This window comes from Thunnus maccoyii, chromosome 12 (assembly GCF_910596095.1).
Source record: "Thunnus maccoyii chromosome 12, fThuMac1.1, whole genome shotgun sequence".
NCBI lineage: Eukaryota > Metazoa > Chordata > Actinopteri > Scombriformes > Scombridae > Thunnus > Thunnus maccoyii.
Window position 1 is genome coordinate 30,926,520 of NC_056544.1, and position 20,304 is coordinate 30,946,823.

Below are 20,304 nucleotides of genomic sequence, written 5' to 3' on the forward strand. Positions count from 1 at the left end.
CCCTTACAATGTAAAACAATGGGGAGGCAATCTATGGGCATGAACTTTGTGTCAAACAGAGGCTTCTGACGTCTAAACTATAAGTCTGACCACTTTCAAACCTGTATCAATGGATTCACCACGAAATTTCCTACTAAAATATGATTTTTAATGTAAGATTTGGCCAAAGTCATGGGATTTATGAGGAGATTTCACAAGAGGCATACTTTAAAATCCTCCTCTCCAACTGCTCCTGGTGATGTCACTCCCTCAGTGCTGTGAAATATTCTGCAATACACACTCATTATAAAATCACAGGAGAAGCAAGAAAAGACTTTAAAACTCACACTCTAATATCTCAAAAACAGTAAAAGATAGAAAACACATGTAAATTCAAGATTTGTAGGTCAAAGTCTTGTGACTCATTTAAATTACAAATGAAGTTTGTATCTAAAACTATGTGGAAGCAGTAAATGTTCAAAAAGGTGTGGGTTCGCTCACACTCTCCATTCAAATATATGAGTATTTTTCTGTGTCCAGCTGCAGTTACTTATTGTCTCTACACACCTGACAGTACACATGTCAATCAAACTTTCAAAATAAAAGCACACCACACTTGTAAGAAATATCCCTCATTTTTAAAAAGCAAAATGATCTGATCCCGACGGGCCAGAGTGCGAGGTCCTGACCAACGCTGCTTGCATCTTTAATTGAACATGTATTTTCTGACTTGCCGGAAAATAGACTTTGATTGTTAATTTTTCTTTTTTTACATTTTATTTTATTGGTATTAAACAGAGACTAAAGTTAACATTTGAATAAATTGACATATGAAAGGTTGTCACAATAACTGTTAGGTAATGTGCTCTGTTAAAACCAACTATCTGCTTTAAAGTTTTCAAATCTCATCTTCGTCCTTCTTTCAGTTTGTCGATTTGGGCGACAAGACTCAAGAGTTTAATGACAGAGCAACACTCAAACCTATCTTTGGATCATCTCAAAAACGTTTTATTTTTCATCAGCCCCTGAATTTATGGAAAGATATTTCACTGTGACATCAGAGCTCACCTGAGAACCTGCAGCTCACCTGTCTGTGTGTCTCTGTGCTGTGGATTTTCATAATGAAATGATGACAGTCACAAACAGATCAGTTGAACAAGCTTTGGCTACTTATCTTATAAATCATTTTCATGTCTTATCGACACATATGCAATAATAACTCATGGAAAAGTGGAAAGATGAGGTTAAATATGAAAAATTTATCCCACTAATTTCAAAGAAGATTAATGTTTGGATTGATTACAGAACATTCTTGTAAGCTAAGCTCAGTTTTTACTGACACTTTGGTTCTTCTATAAAAACGACTTGATGTCTTCATATTATTTTGGGAGGACTTATAACAGTAATGAAGTTGTTTATTAAAATGACATGTCTGAGCAACAATCACAAATTAGCTAACAATACCTAACACTTGAAATTTAAATATAGTATCAGATGATCTTATATTCGTCCAGTGAAGACATATTCTGTTATGTTTAAAACATTTAAACTATAAATACTAACTGCTTCAGATTCACTCATTCATTCATCACTGACTCTGCTGCTGCTGCTGCCGAGCTGCAGCTAGTCAACAATGTGTAAAACAGCTTGAAGTTGGGTTGCCAGATCATCAGGTCAGGGATCCCCCATATCATGTTTTCTCACTCTTTATCATAATAACCCACTTTTTGCAGAAAACACACAAACCTGGAAACTCTGCAGAGATCTCACCGTTAACATTATGTCAACTTAAAATAAAAAGATGTTTGAGATCAGTGAAAATGTTGGTAGGGACAATTCAGCAGCACCTTGACATTGGTAGCGACATGTCCCTTCTGTAATCACTCAAATCTACACCAATAATTTACGTAAGTGATATTATATCATGAAATCTGCTGAAGGAGCAACAAGAAGTTTTGGCATTTAGAGCAGATTAGCATTGTGAGGGAGGAATGAACTTTATTGCAGCAGAAGGTCAAAGACGTATACATGTGTTCTGTATTCATCCTTTGTTCTCACTGTGTGGAACAACAGACAACCTGCTGAAATACATAATAAACATATAAATAAATATAATATTAAAAAAACACTGACAGCAGCAACACAAGAAAATTGTCCTCAGCTCAGTTTGTTAGTGACTCTGGCTGAGATGGAGGTGAAATATGTGAACCTGGGCTGTGGTTTACTGCTCTCTTCCTGTTACAAACACTGTTTGACATCTGTTCATCTGGAGGTTTTTGTTCAGGCTGCAGGGATCATTTCTCACTGTGGGAACCATCTTTCCAACACGAGCAGTAGTAGGTGGCTGAATGTGAGAGTTGAACTTTCTGGATCTTCAACTCACAGCCTTTCGTTTTTTTTACAGCTAAGAAATCATCTTTCTGAGGATGATTGTACCCTTTATCTATTTTACAGTTACTCTTGTCAATATTTAGAATCACTGTGAATGTTTCTGTGTCTTTCTTCTGGAGCCAGTATACATTATCCCTGTCACACTGGTTAGTTCCTCCACATCTGAAGTAGACTGTTTCACCAGCTTTCTTGGTCAATGTTAAATCTTCCTGAATCAGGTCTGCTGCCATGGCAACCAGCGCTGTAGAGAAACAGACACACAGATGAAGGTGAGTGTGACAGTGTTTGTTAAAGGTTGAGTTTGTTGGCTCCTGATTGGCTGGAAACACTCACCTGAACACAGACAGCACAGAGCAGCAGCTGGGAGGAAAAGCATTTTGTGCAGTGGTGTTTCCTCTGGTGAACCTGGGGAGAAGTGGCGCTCTGATGCAGCTGAGGCCAAACAAGGACGAGCTGTGAGATCAGACGAGGGCCACGTGGTTTCTAACAGCTCCTCAAACCTCCCATCAGCCCCTGCGGCAGACAGATAAGGCTGTTGCTGCTGCTGTGTGGTTTTACATTTCAGTTTAATAAATGAATTTCCTGCATCATCTGATGGTATCATGCATTCATTGACGTTCTCTTTTAACACTGAGTTTAGACACATTTCCTCAAATTGACAGATTTGGTATTTTTGGAAGCTTTGTGATCTCTACTAGAATTAAAAATAAAGTTCTGAGGGTTTAGTTTGTGGAGACGAAGCCACCGGAGGGTTCAGAAGAGTTTAAAGTCAGGTGTTGTCTACATGTCTCTTTGGTGGAACTGATAACAACCCATCTGCAACATGAGGAAACACAACTACACACTGCTTTACTGATTTATTGTATTTTTTAAGTTACTATATCTTTTTTTTTTATCTAAATTTAAAATATTAATCTCAAAAGTAACTACAGCAACAAAAACACAATATTTTCCTCTGAAGTGTTGTGTAGTAGAGGTTTAAAGTAGTTTAAAATGGAAAAACTCAAGTTAAATACAAGTACTGTAAAACTGTACTTGAGTACATTAATTGAGTAAATGTACTTATTTACTTTTCACCTCTGTAGGAAAAAACAGCTGGATGTAATTTCATCATTTTTCATTCTTTTTTTGTTATTTTTGGGTCATTTATTTTTCCACATGTTGCGCCCTGCAGTTAAACAGCCCGATTATTTGACATATACATTCTATATACAATATGAATATATAAAATAAAGTATATAAGATATTTAGACTAAATATTACTTAAATATGATCCAAATATGTTTTTCCACTGTAAATATTTTGCGTAACATACATCATTTTAGTCTGATCTGAATATTTGTGTTACAGTTACAATCATTTAGAGGCTATTTGTAGTCTAATGAATGAATCTTTTTTACCGCCATTCTGTATAATCCAATATCTTTAATAAAATTTCACAATATTATCTGCTACTAAATATCAGTTTATAAATCAAAGTTCAATTTCACGTGCTTTTAAAAAAAAAATGTCTGTTCTCAGATTCATTAAGATCTTTATATTTTAAAGTTGCTTTTATTTCTGATTTTCTAATATTAATTTGTACTAGTGCAGTGCTTGTTCAAAATATGTCTGTTATGAATGGGTTGATTACTTGGCCTCTGGTGTTGCTGCTTGCAGACTTCTCGAGAACCGCTCATCCAAACAACTTCACACTCGACGCTGCACTTCATCGTGTCCTCAGCAAAACACCAGACAAGTGTGAAGTCGATCGGATGAACTGTTGTAGAGAAAATCAAAAGACACACATACATACAGACAGACAGAGACTCCTTCCATTTTAGTTAAATATATTCAAATGTAATTCTAATATTAGAAAATCTAAAATAAAAGAAAATTCAACCAATTTGCAAATAACTAGACAGATTATTGAAATTATCACATTTAAAAATGACAATTGTACGATAAGTTACAACAACAAGATAATCAACTAAATAAAAAATGAAAGGTGTAAAATATTTAACCATAGTTCTTATTTAATTATATGTTTTTTTATTGTTCATTGAGAAGTTACTATTGATTGGGAATAAACTAGAGCATTATAACACTGCAATAAAATTATATAAGTAGTAAATGTTCAGGTGTTATTTGCAAATATACTGTATTTTTTGGGGCATAACACATTAAAATCAGTTCAGAGACACAAATTTGAACCCTATTTTGAAGGAAAATCAACAAAAACAAAGAATTTCATAAAACACAGACACTGTGATGTTACAGTTTATTAAGAATATCAAAGTTATGAAGTAAAAAGACAAATCTAACTTTGCAGAATGTATTAAACACAAAATAATAAATGTAATAAAGGTTTGAAAAACACTAAAAACTAAATTATATTTTCTATGTTTATTTTTATTTTTTTTACAATACAAGTCAACATTAAAAGTAGGAAACAAAACAACCCTGAGCTAAAAAACTAACTGTTAAGGTTTAATTTGTAAATATATATGTGTATATATGTATTTATATATTCAGCACAACTGTATCTAACTTGTGCATAAAGACAGAAAATGTAAAACCAAGCACAACACGTCATAAGTGACATTTGTGAACACTGATCAAAGTGATAAATGAGATGAATTGATGAGATGTGATGGTGAGAAAAGGCGAGCAGAAAACAGTCAGTCAGCATGTGTGCAGTTGGTGGACGGTCCCTTGTTTCTGAGGATCATCAGCAGAGAGAGTCCACAGCAGTACACCAGACTCTTCACTATCAGCACTGTGTACAGCACACAGAGCAGCTTCACCTGGTACTGAGACTGGAAGGACACTGACACACACACACACACACACACACACACACACACACACACACACACACACACACACACACACACACACACACACACACACAAGGTCAGTCTTCTCTCCACACTGTTTCAGTCTGTTCAACTGTGGACATTTCATCACAATATCATCACATTTTCTTCAGTAGAACTTGGACTTTTCCAGACGGGACGACCAGCTTTACATGAAGACAGGGGTCGACTACAGTTTGACTGACAGCTCAAAGGCCCTTATTAAATACAACAAGTCAGGGCCGGACCCAGCTTTTTAGGGGCCCGAAACAGGATTTGATTTCCTGTTTTCAACTTAAAATAACTTTTGAATCCACAACTAACTACAATTTATAACAATTAAAATCACTGAAGGATAAAAAGCAAAGTCCAAATACTGTTTAAAAACACACAGGTTACTATAGATTTGAAGTTTTTACCACTTGGGGGCAGAAGAACTCCACAACAAGCTAACAAACTCCTCTCTGACATATTATGGTCTGTCTGCTGTTTGCTGCTGGGCAGGTAATGTACAGTGGGTTTATCAGGAAACAGCTGCTGCTGCTGGAAACACTGAGACTGAAGCAGACAGGAAATGTGCTGCAAAACCACAACTAGGAGCTAAAAGAGGCTAAAAAGCTCATTTAGTCATTAGATTCATTCTTAATATAAAACTATTGATTAGTGGAGCTTTAAGATATACTCCCTAAACTTGTTCTATCATCCTCGAGGCCTAAAACTGAGTATAGCGCCAACAAAAGGTGTTATTTGTCAGCCTGTGAAGTGAAAGCTCTCTCAGTGGGACTTGTTGTGCTGTGGGACACTCTAACAGAATCAGGGAGTGTATGTTTAATTCCTTCATTGATGAGCAGAAAGTGAACAGACTGATATGCAGCCCTAACTGCAGCAGGACATTGGAGCTGTCAGAGCATGCAGAGAGGCAGCAGGTGATCTTACAGTCAGCTTGCTGCAGAGCTGGCAGGTCTGCTGGCTCTCTCTCTGGAGGACAGGAGGCTGCTGGAGCTGGAAGCTCTGAAACACAAAAGGAGTCAAATGTTTGGAGTTGCAGTGAGAAATGTCAGTGCTCTGCTCCTCTGCTCTCTCTGACAGCGTCTCCAGATGAAGCTGAATCACTGCTGAACACAGTCACCAAGCCTTCATTACCTTGTTCTGTTTGGGCCTCCACTGTTCCCCCCTCGTGCTTGATGATTCATTGAATAACAAAACCCAAATTAATAATACTATTCATATTTTATAAAATTACAAGTACTAATTTAATAATTAATATATATTATTTAATAATATAGATTGTATATTTAATAGTTGTATTACTTTATTGTTGCTGTTTGTTTTATTATCAGTTTCTCTTATGAAGTTGTTTTTGTTAATAAAACAAACCAGTTTTTAAATTGTGGTGTTTCTGAAATCTTTCATCTTCTTCTAAATTGAGGTTTTTACCTGCAGAGTGTTTAAATTCACACTGTAAGAACATTTTTAACATTCACTTCCTCTCTGCAACATTTAAAAAAATACAGCCTACATTTGTTATCATCAATCAGAGCAGCAGAACACAAACCACACTGAGACAAACAAGTCATCTTTACTTGTATTAAAAAGAAAATACACCAATAATATAAGAACACAAACAGTCAGACAATTACACAATAAAGTTTCAAACGTGTATAATCAAGCAACATCAGCAGCTGGTCAAAGCAGAAAATGCTGTTGTTTTTCTCCCAAAAACCTCTTTAATGTTTTCACACTAGAAAGCTCCTCACATAGAGGTGATAACCAACTGATGACAGTTATTTCTGCAAATACTTTACCCAAAGGACAATTGGAAATCTGAGCCCAAAAGCTGCTGAAGCCTTTCTTGAGTACATTTATAATTTACTTTTAAATTTATGTTGCAAACATCAGCAAAATCTTCTAGTATCTTTTATTGACTGTAGAAATCCTAAGTGTAATATTTCATGATTTTCTGATACAAAAAATGTAAAAATGAAAAGAAGAATAAGAGTAAAGGCAATAATTATTTTGCTTCTAGCAGTGCAGGGCTCATGAGTTCCTGGGTTTATTTTGTTAAAAAGTTATTTTACTTTAAGAATAACTTATTTGCATGACCATGATCTTCTGACAACTGAAGGTAGTTTAGTTGACAAATCCGACGTTCAGATCAGAAAACACTCATATGTGTTATATTTGGAGGATACTGACAAACAGCCCCTTCTGTCATTTATGTATGAGCACTCGGCAATGACAAGTGTAAACTGTAAAGCAGTGGTGGAAGAAGTATTGAACTGTTTTACTTAAGTAAATGTACCAATAATACAGTATAAAATACTACTTTACAAGTAATGGTTTTATTTTCAAAATTACAGAAGTATTATTCACTAAATGTACTTAAAGTATCACAAGTGAAAGTACTCTTTATGTAAATTGGCCCCACACACTGTTACATTGATCATATACATATATACAGAGCCTGTGAAAAGTATTCACCACTCTTGAAATGTTTCATGTTGTATTGTTTTAAAACATGGAGTCAAAGGGGATTTAATGTGGCTTTTTGAACACTGAAAAAACCCTTATATGTAAAATGAAAATAAATCCCTATGAAGTGATCTAAATGTATTTCAAATATAAAATACATCATCAGCTTTACTAGTAAAATCTAAATCTGAAAAGTAACTAGTACTTATAGCTGTGAAGTAAATGTAGTGGAGTAGAAAGTAAAATATCTCCCTCTGAAATGTAGTGGAGTGGACGTATAAAGAAGCATAAAATGGAAATACTCGTGTAAAATACCTCACAATTGTACTTTATTACATTCCTCCTGTACCTTTGCTAAAAACTCCAAAAAAGAAAAAGTGACAAGACCTCCAGATGTGTGGCCTTTGTTGGTGGCTGGGCTCAGTTTGACTGTGTGGGTGGAGGGCTCAGTGGAAAAAAGGTTTACAGACAACAAGAGAAAAGACCCACATGACAAATGAGAGGGAGGGAAGTTCATGAGTGTACAGCAGCAGGTATGAATCTGTTCTCGGCGGTTATTAGGACTCATATAAAACTGTTGACAGCGAATCAACACTTCCTTTCCTGCAGCAGACGGGCCATGTGGGTTTCTGCTCAGCAGCCTCCACACTGTTCACTGTGGTTTTTCATTTTATTAACACAATGACGGTTACAACCATCGACTCTGGTTAAAGAATGGTTCCAGGAACTTCAGTATGAATTCAGCGCTCGCTGTCTCAGTTTTAATCTGTGTTATTAATGTGTGAGAGAAGCAGCTGAAATCCTAAACTCAGAGCTGAGAAACTGACATCATTAAATAAAGGGAGACGTTCAAACTCCTGCAGTCTGCTCAGGTCCCACAGTCTGTACTGAGTTCACAAATAAATCACTCAATTCACTTTAAACAAATCGATGACAATAAAATGGTTGAAACTGTGATTGAGGTGCTGAACATCCTAATAATAATAATAAATAATTCATGACTAATATTAAGAACCCAACTTAAATCATATTATTTAAGATATTTTTGTTAAATATAAAACACAAACAAACATATGTGATATATATTTACAAAGCAACAAAAACATCACATGTATGTAAAAAAAACAACTCCTGTTCATTTTTAATGAATAGAGCAAAAAAAATGTTCCTTATTCAGAAAAAGAACAAATGCAGATATACATCTGTTGGTGTCACATATTCCACCTTAATTATAATAAATGATTAATTGAATAACAAAACCCACATTCATAATAATATTAATATTGTTCATAATTCCAATTTTCTTTGTATCTTCCTGTACACTTGTTTTTAGCACTATGTGAAAGTTTACTGAGATCTACTCACGACAAGAGTCAAATTACTTGTAGGTATCAGCAAACTTGGCCAATATAGTTGATTCTGTGTCTGATTATTTGTATTATGTGAAGCCAAACGGAAATCAATAAAAACAAGAATGACTATAAATGACAGAATCTGTGATATTTCAGTTTATTGAGGATGTTACTTTGAATGACTTTGACAAACCTGCCACCCTCTGCATAATGTATTAAAAAGAAAATGCAAAAGAAAGAAAAAATATTATAAGCAGCAAAATCAAGCATCAAGATAACAATATTCTACAGAATTTACATGTTTGTGTGTGTATTTATAATTTTAGGACAACTGTGTCTTAACCGTAAATTTACAACCAACCACAACACGTCATTACTGACATTTCTGAACACTGATCAAAGTGATAAATGAGATGAATTGATGAGATGTGATGGTGAGAAAAGGCGAGCAGAAAACAGTCAGTCAGCATGTGTGCAGTTGGTGGACGGTCCCTTGTTTCTGAGGATCATCAGCAGAGAGAGTCCACAGCAGTACACCAGACTCTTCACTATCAGCACTGTGTACAGCACACAGAGCAGCTTCACCTGGTACTGAGACGGGACAAGAGCTGCTGGTGGAGCTGCTGGTGGATCTGCTGATGGAGCTGTTGTTGGTGGAGGAAGAGTAGAAACATCTGAAACAGAATAAAGTTAAAAACAAATTAGTCAGTGCTCTGCTCCTTTGCTCTCTCTGACAGCGTCTCCAGATGAAGCTGAATCACTGCTGAACACAGTCACCAAGCCTTCATTACCTTTTTCTGTTTGGTCCCTCACTGTTACCCCCTCGTGCTTGACGTAGCAGCGGTATTTATCTGTGCTGTTCTCTTGCTGATGGAGCAGCAGGATGGAGGCGGTGCGTCCCGGCTCTCTGAGCTCCAGCTGCTCTCCCTCAGCAGGGGGCAGATCCTCCAGCGTGCCGTTCTTCTTCTGTCTTTTCCAGGAGAACTGGACCACAGGAGGAGACATGGCTGAGGCCAGACACAGCAGGGAGCTCTTCCCCTCCAGGTGGGCTGCTGGGTACACGCTCACCACGGGCTTCACTACCTGCTCAACTGAAGTTTGACAGCAGCAACAAGCAGCACAGACACACATTCACACAGTCAACAGCAGCTTACAGCACTGCACTGCATTCAGTCTGATCCTGGAAACTACATGATCACTAAACTACTCATCAATACACCACAAACATCATCTACACTGATACATATTTTCATATATATCTTCATCTAGATAGTTCAAGTTCAAGAAACAATGGAAAGATGACAATAAAAAGTTCTGTTCATTATTATTTAAATTTTTACATATAATTCATGAAAAACAATGTCATATAAAATATAATAAAATTACATTTGTAGAATGCAGAATATTAACCTTCATCATAAAATAGGTATAAATTGTGTCTGCTATATTTTATGATATATATCACTAAACTTTATGCCATGCTTCATCATACATGAGGTTGAAAAACTATAAATATGCACAGCAATACATATGTACAGTATATTGATACATAAGTGTATCAATCAGTTTTCTTTAAAGAGCAGAATCACCATGCAACATGGTCCCAACACATTTACAATTAAAGAGAATACAATAAAAAACAAAACAAATAGTAAGAGAATGAAATAATAATGAAATAAAATAAAACAAACACATTAAAAATACACACACATATATATATAAACTGGTATCACCACATACATGTCTGCAGATAAATAACCAGAAATAACACAACAAAGATGACAAAGATAATCCAGTAATACATAGTTTGTCCACCAGACAGCACTAACAAGTTTTCAGCTGTAAAATATCCTACTTATTTCAGACTTTGGTCACAATTCTTTTATAATAATAATTTAAAAAACAAATATAGATGTTGGTATGGCCGTCCAATTTTTTAACATTAGTCAAGCTGCATTTTATATCATAGTAAATATATCTTATAAAAAACAACATATTTACCTCCATATATACCATAACACCATAGACCATAATATATCTATGATGAAATACTATATATAAGTCCTAATTTGCTGACATTAAATCTGTGTTCATACTTTGTACTTTCTGACCATGTTGATGAAATTAGTTATTGTAGTTTTCATTGAAATGTAGTAAATGAAATGACGGACTGAGACTGAGAGCTTAATGAAATCAACTCTGAATCTGTATGAGACTGAAGAATCCTGCTCATCAATGAAATTTACTTAAATTATCTCAAGATTGTGTATAAAAAGTCAACAGATGATCAGAGCAGGAAAATCTTCCACAATCATTCATCTAGAATTTAATTTCTTTCAGGAGAGAAAGAAGAAGTTTCATTGAACAGCAGCTGATGAGAATACAGAATGAAATTAGAATATCAGTGCTGAGTTTCTCTGAGTATTTGGAAGAGTTTAAAGATTTTAGTTTCCAAGAAACATATGAAGACAAATTCCTTTCTGATGCTTATTTAATGATAGAATGGTTGCACAATGAATTCTCTAATTATTATGGAAATCAATGTGTAAATCCTCAAGCAGCAGAAAATAAACTTAAAACAACTGAAGGAAAATGAAAGTTTAGTCTTACCTACATACAGTTTAGTTCCAGAGCCAAAGATGAGGTACCAGTTTCCTCCCACAGTGAATGTGACTGTGACAAAAACCTGTCTGCTGTTGAATGTGTCAGCTGAGGCGAATAAATCCAAATTATTAACTAGTATCATATTTCATCTCCATGATGTGTTTCTTTAATGTTCATATCAACATGACTGTCTCTTCTTTTGTTGTATTTCTCTTTATTTCAGCCTACTGAGGTAGAGAGAGGCGGGATCCTGCTACATTTCTAATCAGTCCAATACATGACACATGTTGTCTGTCAGTTTAATAAAATATGATTTTACATCAGTAGCTGTGAAAATTAAAAAAAAAAACAAAAAAAAAAAACATAAATACAGGATATAAAATTCAGTCGCTCTGTAGCCTGCAATAGTAAAAAAGTGTCCTCCATAAGAATCAAAATACTCTTCCTGACTTGTACTTTATCCTCAGACTGTCATTTGAAGTTAGAATCCTTTAGATTTTGGTCCTTGTTGATAACTTGTGTTTACTGTTGGTAACAGCCAGTGTGTTATAATACATCTACATCTATAATACATCTACTGGAGCTTTGACACAAAAGCCTTATCAACCACTGGGGGCAGCAAACACACCTTGTCACAATGAATGAATGAATGAATGAATGAATGAATGAATGAACTTCATTTATATAGCACCTTTCATGCACAGAATGCAGCTCAAAGTGCTTAAAAATTCAGCAGCAAGTTTAAAAAAAGACAAGTTTAAAACTGTACACAAGGAGGAAGGGAGAAAATAAGAACAATGAGTGTTACTGTTTATAAAATACCATTTACATAGTTTATTTGGAAGGAAAGCAGGGACAGTACATATATAGTAATTAAATACAAAGAGAAAATCATAAAAGATTAAAGCAGACAACTACAACAGCATATTAGGGCCATCATAAGGTAAAAATGAGCTTTGGGAGGGAGGGTAATATTCTGAGAAAAAACTCAGTCTTAAATTTGGGAGAAAATTCTCAGAAATTCTCGGAGATTAAAGTTACAAATTTGCAAGAAAAAAACTTGGAAAAATAGTCTTTTATGATCTGACGTATTTCTGTAAAAAACATGTACTGTACTGTATACGGATGAGAAAAACAGGGTGATGTTTTCACAGTGAACTCGTATAACAGTGTTGAGTTAGTCAGAGAGTGACACAGGCTAAATACATGTTACAGTGCTCTCACATGTGCTATGAGGCAGAATATATAAAGCTAATATCTGTAACATTAAGGCGTGTCAGGTTAACTATGGATTTCTCTTAGCTAACAGACCACTAGCTAACATAAGAATGTTAGCACACTTCAGAGCAGCCAGAAATCGATGTGAATAATTTAAGTACAAAAACTAGCTTGGTGTCTGGTTAGTTAGTTAGTTATTAGTTAGTTAGTTATTTTCTTTACAAAAGGGAAAGCTGCTACCTCAAATAGAGTAACATAATGGTGTCTGCAGTAGTATCAATATTACCGTGATTTTCTACAGTAACATATGGTTACTGTGATTTCTTACAGCAACATAATGGTTACAGTGATGTTCTACTGTAACATATGGTTACTGTGATTTTCTACAGTAACATCTGGTTACTGTGACTTTCTACAGTACACACACACACACACGCACACACACATACGCACACACTTACACTTGTATATAGGTACACTTAGCTAGATTAATATTGTGTGTTTTCCTTTTACCCTTTGTTAAATAAATGCTATTGGATATACCTGTTGTCTGTTTTAACATTGCACAAGAATGAGTTTTGCCAACCTCTGCTCTGTAAAGAACTTCAAAATCCTTCAACCTTGATTAGCTATTGATGTGGTAATGTTGTTTATACTTATTAAGTTAATTATTACTCAAAGTTCCAAATTGAAAGATTAGTACACTTTGAGACTGAATTGGCTATCTTTTTTCCCTGACTCCAGGGTGGTGCCCGGTCATTATTAATTCTTATTAATAATTTTATTGATTTTAGTAATTAATAATTATCTTGATAATCATTAATTATTGCTGATAGCCAAAGTTGTAGCCAAGGCCCAACAGTGATTTTCTACAATAACATATGGTTACTGTGATTTTCTACAGTAACATAAGGTAACTGTGATTTTCTACAATAACATATGGTTACTGTAATTCTCTACAGTACTAAAATAGTCACTGTGATTTTCTACAACGACATAATGGTTACCGTGATTTTCTACAGTACCAAAATAGTTACTGTGATTTTCTACAATAACATATGGTTACCGTGATTTTCTACAGTACCAAAATAGTTACTGTGATTTTCTACAATAACATATGGTTACTGTGATTTTCTACAGTACTAAAATAGTTACTGTAATTTTCTATAGTAACATATGGTTACTGTGATTTCTTACAGTACCATAATGATTATAGTGATTTTCTACAGTAACATAATGGTTACTTTGATTTTCTACAATACTAAAATAGTTACTGTAATTTTCTATAGTAACATATGGTTACTGTGATTTTCTACAGTACTAAAATAGTTACTGTGATTTTCTACAGTAACATAATGGTTACTTTGATTTTCTACAATACTAAAATAGTTACTGTAATTTTCTATAGTAACATATGGTTACTGTGATTTCTTACAGTACCATAATGATTATAGTGATTTTCTACCGTAATGTATGGTTACTGTGATTCTCTACAGTAATATATAGCTACAGAGATTTTCTACAGTACTTAAATTGTTATTGTGGTTTTCTACAGTAACATATGGTTACTGTGATTTCTTACAGTACCATAATGATTATAGTGATTTTCTACCGTAACATACAGTTGGTGTGATTTCTTACAGTAACATAATGGTTACGGTGATTTTCTATGGTAAAATATCGCTACTGAGATTTTCTACAGTACGAAAAAGTTACTGTAATTTTCTACAGTAACATAATGATTACTGTGATTTTCTACAGTAGTGTGTTCACTACTGTGATTTCTACAGTATCATTATGATTACTGTCTTTGTCGGCCTAATACACAGTATTATAATGTAAAAATATTTACAGCAATTAACCGTGCAGAAATACAACAAATTACTGTGGATTTCGCAGCCATTTCTTACAGTGAACCTAAAATATCTGTAATAAACCAACATTGTTACTTTTTCTTAACTTAGATCATCCAGATACAGTGTAATTACTATTTCAGCTTTGCTAGATATTTGATAAATTCAGTAGATATATATTTTTATGGCCATATTTTATAACCCGACTTTGCAACCTGGAAGAACCACAACTGTGGTGCTGATTTGCATCAAGCTGCATGGGGCAGCTCTGAGGAATTGTAGTTTTTGAAAAAATATTAGTATTTTTCCTTGAACTGGAAGGTGTAAATACTGAATTGAGAGTACATTGAGGAGTTCAAGAGGATGATAAACACATTTGCGTAATCGGATCTTAAATATCTAATTGTTAAATAGTTGAAAATTAATTTTAACCATGTTTTACCCATATTTGACAGCACCCCCAATTGTTGACTATACTCGCATGGTAGCATGTTTGAGGTGTATTGATGAGTAGTTTAGTGATCATGTAGTTTCCAGGATCAGACTGAATGCAGTGCAGTGCTGTAAGCTGCTGTTGACTGTGTGAATGTGTGTCTGTGCTGCTTGTTGCTGCTGTCAAACTTCAGATGAGCAGGTAGTGAAGCCTGTGGTGAGCGTGTACCCAGCAGCCCACCTGGAGGGGAAGAGCTCCCTGCTGTGTCTGGCCTCAGCCATGTCTCCTCCTGTGGTCCAGTTCTCCTGGAAAAGACAGAAGAAGAACGGCATGCTGGAGGATCTGACCCATGCTGAGGGAGAGCAGCTGGAGCTCAGAGAGCCGGGACGCACCGCCTCCATCCTGCTGCTCCATCAGCAAGAGAACAGCACATATAAATACCACTGCTACGTCAAGCACGAGGGGGGAACAGTGGAGGCCCAAACAGAACAAGGTAATGAAGGCTTGGTGACTGTTTTCAGCAGTCACCTAACTGTGACTGTTTTCAGCGCCTAACGCTAACCCGACGCATGCCGCACACCGATGACGTCACCATGCTGACGCTGCCCGCTACAACGGAGCCCTGACTCTCCAGCTCCGGCCAGGGCACACTCCACTTTCTTTTCTTCCCTCCTTTTTTTTAATTTTATCTTCCGAATTAACCCTTCATCCCATTTTCCTGCTTATTTATTAAGTGCTTGTGTAACTCCATGGTTCATACTAACTCACTTTTCTGTTTTCATGTTTCTTCATTAATGCTTCTACTTCTCTTCGGGAACTCTCACCCTCTTCTCTCCAAACAACGGGCCATCGATCATCCCCAGCGTATCATACACGCATTCTACCCGACTCAGACACCACCTCCTCGTCTCAAAAGCTGTGCTTTTCCCGCTCCACACAGCCTCCAGCTCATCACCGATGTATCCAGCTGCTCACCTCCAGGTTCCCTGCCCAACGTCTCTGATACGGGGCACACCCACGGCACCGCACCGCCCACTACAGCGGAGCAGCGGACGGCTCCCACATTTGCCGAGGGCCAGGTCGAGTGACCTCATGCCCACAGCCATACATGCATCCCCTCATTCTTCATCCCTCGACCCTTCATCCTTCAACCCCCATCACTATCATCTCTCTCTCCTTTCCCTTCCTTTCCTCCCTTTCTCTCTCTTCTTTTCCTCCCTTTCTCTCTATGCTAAATAGAGAGTATGCTAAATATTTCCTTCTTCCCCCATCCCTTCATCCCTCGACCCTCACCCCCTCATCCTCACACCCCCAACCCTCTCCCTTCCCCCTCCATCCCGTCCCCCTCCCCTCATCCCTCTAACTCTATCCTTCCTCCTTTTCCACTCTACTTTTACCCTCGCCCTTTCATTTTTCATCCTTACCTGCTTCACCCCTCCCCATCCCCCCCCCGTTTTTGTTTGTTCTTTTTTGTTTGTTTGTTTGTTTTTTTCTAACCCAACCGGTCAAAGCAGATGGCCGCCTACCTAGAGCCAGGTTCTGCTTGAGGTTTCTTCCCGTTAAAGGGGAGTTTTTCCTCACCGCTGTCGCCAAGTGCTTGCTCACGGGGGAATTGTTGGGTCTCTGTTAATTAAAGAGAATGGTCTAGACCTGCTTTACTCTAAAGTGCCACGTGACGACCTCGTCGTAATTCGGCGCTGTATTATAGAATTGAACTGAGTTCCCCACCCTTCATCCCTCCCACCCTCACCCCTTCATCCCCCGTGCCTCCCTCCAGACTTTCTATCTTTTCCTCCTATATCACTTCCACTTCTATCCTCCCATATTATCCATAAAACAGCATCTTTTCGTTCTTCGCTTTCTAGCCACAGCTGACATGGCCCACTCAAATCCATCCCTTTTCTTTTCATCCATTCTACCTTCATCTGAATCTCAAGGCACCATGGAGGGTGCGCCCTCACTCTTTCATTGCCGCCAACCGACTATATAAAATGCTTCAACACAACGAATCATCTCCAATACAACCATTCATCATCAATTCAGTGCTCCAGTCAGCCTCTATTCCCCCACCACTAGTTCATGACATCAGCGGGCCACGGAGCTTCCTTCTTCCGACTCACTCCATTCGGTTAACTCCAAAGAGCCATCCAGACCATCAGTTTTCCTTTAAACGATTATCCCACAGTTCGCACTCAGCCCCCACACCCAACCATCTCCCCCTTTTTCCCCCCTTCTTCGACTCCCTTCATGCAGCAGGCTTTGCAGGTCCTGACAGTCTCAAGCCCCATCACAGGCTACTAAAGTCTTGACAGCTAAAGCTCATCGCAGGCCACGCACTTCTCTTCTCGCCTCCAACGGCCATCGTACCCATCCAGGTGCATCACGCCTGTCGATACCCACGTACAGTATCCTTCCTTCAGTGGTGCCTATGTTAGGTGCAGTGGCCCTCAGAACCCCACCAAGCATGGTCCATGACACCACTATATCCTAAAGCACTAATTGCCATTAACTCCAAAGAACCATCTCAACCGCCAGACCACCCATTTCCATCCATTTCGTACGTGATTGTCCCACCGTTTCCACCAAGTCCTGACACTCGACCCTTCCGGAGACAACCACATTGCCTGTTCTCGCAACATACAGCTGCACTGACTCAGTGTCTCTCTCTGTTTCTACAGCAGTTTAGGTGGTTCACCTCCAGTCGGCCACCTCAACTGACATTCTACAGCATGCAACGACGTCTGATATTCCCATTCATTCTTCGGAGACAAGGACGCCACTCCCAGACACCCTCATATTTAACCTTAAGCAAGCAAACCAACCAGCTTGGCTTCTCTTGCCCCACTTTTCTTTTCACGTAAATTCTTATTCGAGCCTTCAGAACAATTCAAACCTACATAAAGCAGAGGCTAGCCCACCACGCATATCCACAAGACCCGCTCTCCACCGCCAAACCAGGCGAGTTGCCACATATTCCTGGTTGCAAACCTGCAAGTTTTGCACAAGTCGGCGATTTCTCCAGAACCATACTCCAGCCACATTCTTGAACACATCTCCACATGAAGTTCTTTTTGGGGGCTCTATCCAGGCGATGGACCGGAGAGACAGTTCCCCCTCTCAGAGTCTCAACCTCTCCCCCCTGTTCCCTCCTACCTCCCTACTGTCGGCAGTCGTCGTCCAGTCGACATACCATACAGCCATCATCGTCCCTTAACCCTCCATTCTATGTTCCTCAACTCTCACACCTCACCCCTTTCCTCTCCCCATCACTTCATCCCTCCATCCCTAATCCTTCATCAGGTTCTCCAACCCATCCATCAACATATCAGCTCTCTTTCATTATCTCAATTAAACTATTGAAATCTAATGTTCTCGGTGTGGTCTCAGTTAGTGAACCTCCTTAAGATAAGGGGAGCTGCGTCGTCATGGTTACAATAATAAACACGTGGTTAAAGTTAGGAAATGATGGTGGTCGTGTTAAAAGAAACAAACAGTGTCTGCTGTCGTTTCTCTTGTGAAGACAGTCTCAGCTGCTCACAGAGCAAAATCCATTTACATTTACCACATTTCTGTTGAGGGGAAATTGTCATAAATCCAAGAATTGTGTTGAATCTTTTACTAAAGTGAAATTATCTGTTGAAATCTGCTCAAAGATGTGACGTGAAGAATGCTGCCTGAAGCCTTTTATTGTGAAAGAGACACAGGAAGTGTTTTCATTAACAGCAGATTATTATTGTGAAGGAGGAATGAACTTTATTCCAGCAGCAGGTCAAAGAAGACCATTTTTATCTTCATCTCAAACTTTCAACTCTGTCAAACATCTTTTTCTATTTATTATTTTCTCAATTTTTGTTATTAAATCAAATGTTAATAAAGTTTCACTTTTGATCTCTCCATTATTTGTCTCTTTTATCTGTGTTATATTGTTGTTTGTTTGTTTGTCTTCATCTTGTTGTATCATTGTGCTTCTGTGTTGCTCCTTTGTTCTCACTGTGTGGAACAACAGGAAACCTGCTGAAATAGCTGATAAATAATATCAATGAAATATAATGTTTAAATCAAAATCCTGACACCAACAGACAAACATTTAGTCCTCAGCTCAGTTTGTTTGTGACTCTGGCTGAGATGGAGGTGAAATATGTGAACCTAGGCTGTGGTTTACTGCTCTCTTCCTGTCACAAACACTGTTTGACATCTGTTCATCTGGAGGTTTTTGTACAGGCTGCAGGGATCATTTCTCACTGTGGGAACCATCCCAACACGAGCAGTAGTAGGTGGCTGAATGTGAGAGTTGAACTGTCTGAATCTTCAACTCATAGACGTTCTCATTTTTTACACCTGTGAAATCATTTTTCTGAGGATGACTGTAACCTTTATATTCTTCACCATTCGACATATCAATACGAAGAATCCTTGTGAATGTTTCTGTGTCTTTCTTCTGGTACCAGAATACATATGTATTGCTACACTCGTTAGTTCCTCCACAGCTGAAGGAGACTTTTTTACCAGCTCTCCTGGTCAATGTTAAATCTTTCTGAATCAGCTCTGCTGCCATGGCAACCAGCGCTGTAGAGAAACAGACACACAGATGAAGGTCAGTGTGACAGTGTTTGTTAAAGGTTGAGTTTGTTGGCTCCTGATTGGCTGGAAACACTCACCTGAACACAGACAGCACAGAGCAGCAGCTGGGAGGAAAAGCATTTTGTGCAGTGGTGTTTCCTCTGGTGAACCTGGGGAGAAGTGGCGCTCTGATGCAGCTGAGGCCAAACAAGGACGAGCTGTGAGATCAGACGAGGGCCACGTGGTTTCTAACAGCTCCTCAAACCTCCCATCAGCCCCTGCGGCAGACAGATAAGGCTGCTGCTGCTGCTGCTGCTGTGTGGTTTTACATTTCAGTTTAATAAATAAATTGAATTTCCTGCATCATCTGATGGTATCATGCATTCATTGACGTTCTCTTTTAACACTAAGTTTAGACACATTTCCTCAAATTGACAGATTTGGTATTTTTGGAAGCTTTGTGATCTCTACTAGAATTAGAAATAAAGTTCTGAGGGTTTAGTTTGTAGAGACGAAGCCACCGGAGGGTTCAGAAGAGTTTAAAGTCAGGTGTCGTCTACATGTCTCTTTGGTGGAACTGATAACAACCCATCTGCAACATGAGG

At 37.8% G+C, this 20,304-nt stretch overlaps 1 protein-coding gene and 1 gene segment (V, D, J or C); both read right to left on the reverse strand.

Annotated features, from left to right (window-relative positions):
* Positions 1 to 4,832: 4,832 nt before the first annotated feature.
* LOC121908919 lies at positions 4,833 to 11,792 on the reverse strand. 4 transcript variants are annotated; one of them, XM_042429255.1, is made up of 5 exons: positions 11,642 to 11,792; positions 9,851 to 10,122; positions 6,351 to 6,378; positions 6,144 to 6,200; positions 4,833 to 5,179 (listed from the first exon to the last, which is right to left on the reverse strand). In XM_042429255.1, the coding sequence occupies exons 1-5, from the start codon at positions 11,775 to 11,777 to the stop codon at positions 5,031 to 5,033; spliced, it is 642 nt and encodes a 213-aa protein (XP_042285189.1). In that variant the 5' UTR covers positions 11,778 to 11,792; the 3' UTR covers positions 4,833 to 5,030. The 4 variants fall into 4 exon arrangements, with proteins under 4 accessions (XP_042285189.1, XP_042285188.1, XP_042285186.1 ...); XM_042429254.1 differs by having other exon boundaries at positions 6,144 to 6,203; XM_042429252.1 differs by having other exon boundaries at positions 4,834 to 5,179; positions 6,144 to 6,218.
* A 7,504-nt stretch (positions 11,793 to 19,296) lies between these two features.
* On the reverse strand, positions 19,297 to 19,977 carry LOC121908925. The segment is given in 2 exon segments: positions 19,297 to 19,705; positions 19,798 to 19,977. Coding segments are annotated over 2 exon segments (378 nt in total).
* Between the last annotated feature and the right edge of the window lie 327 nt (positions 19,978 to 20,304).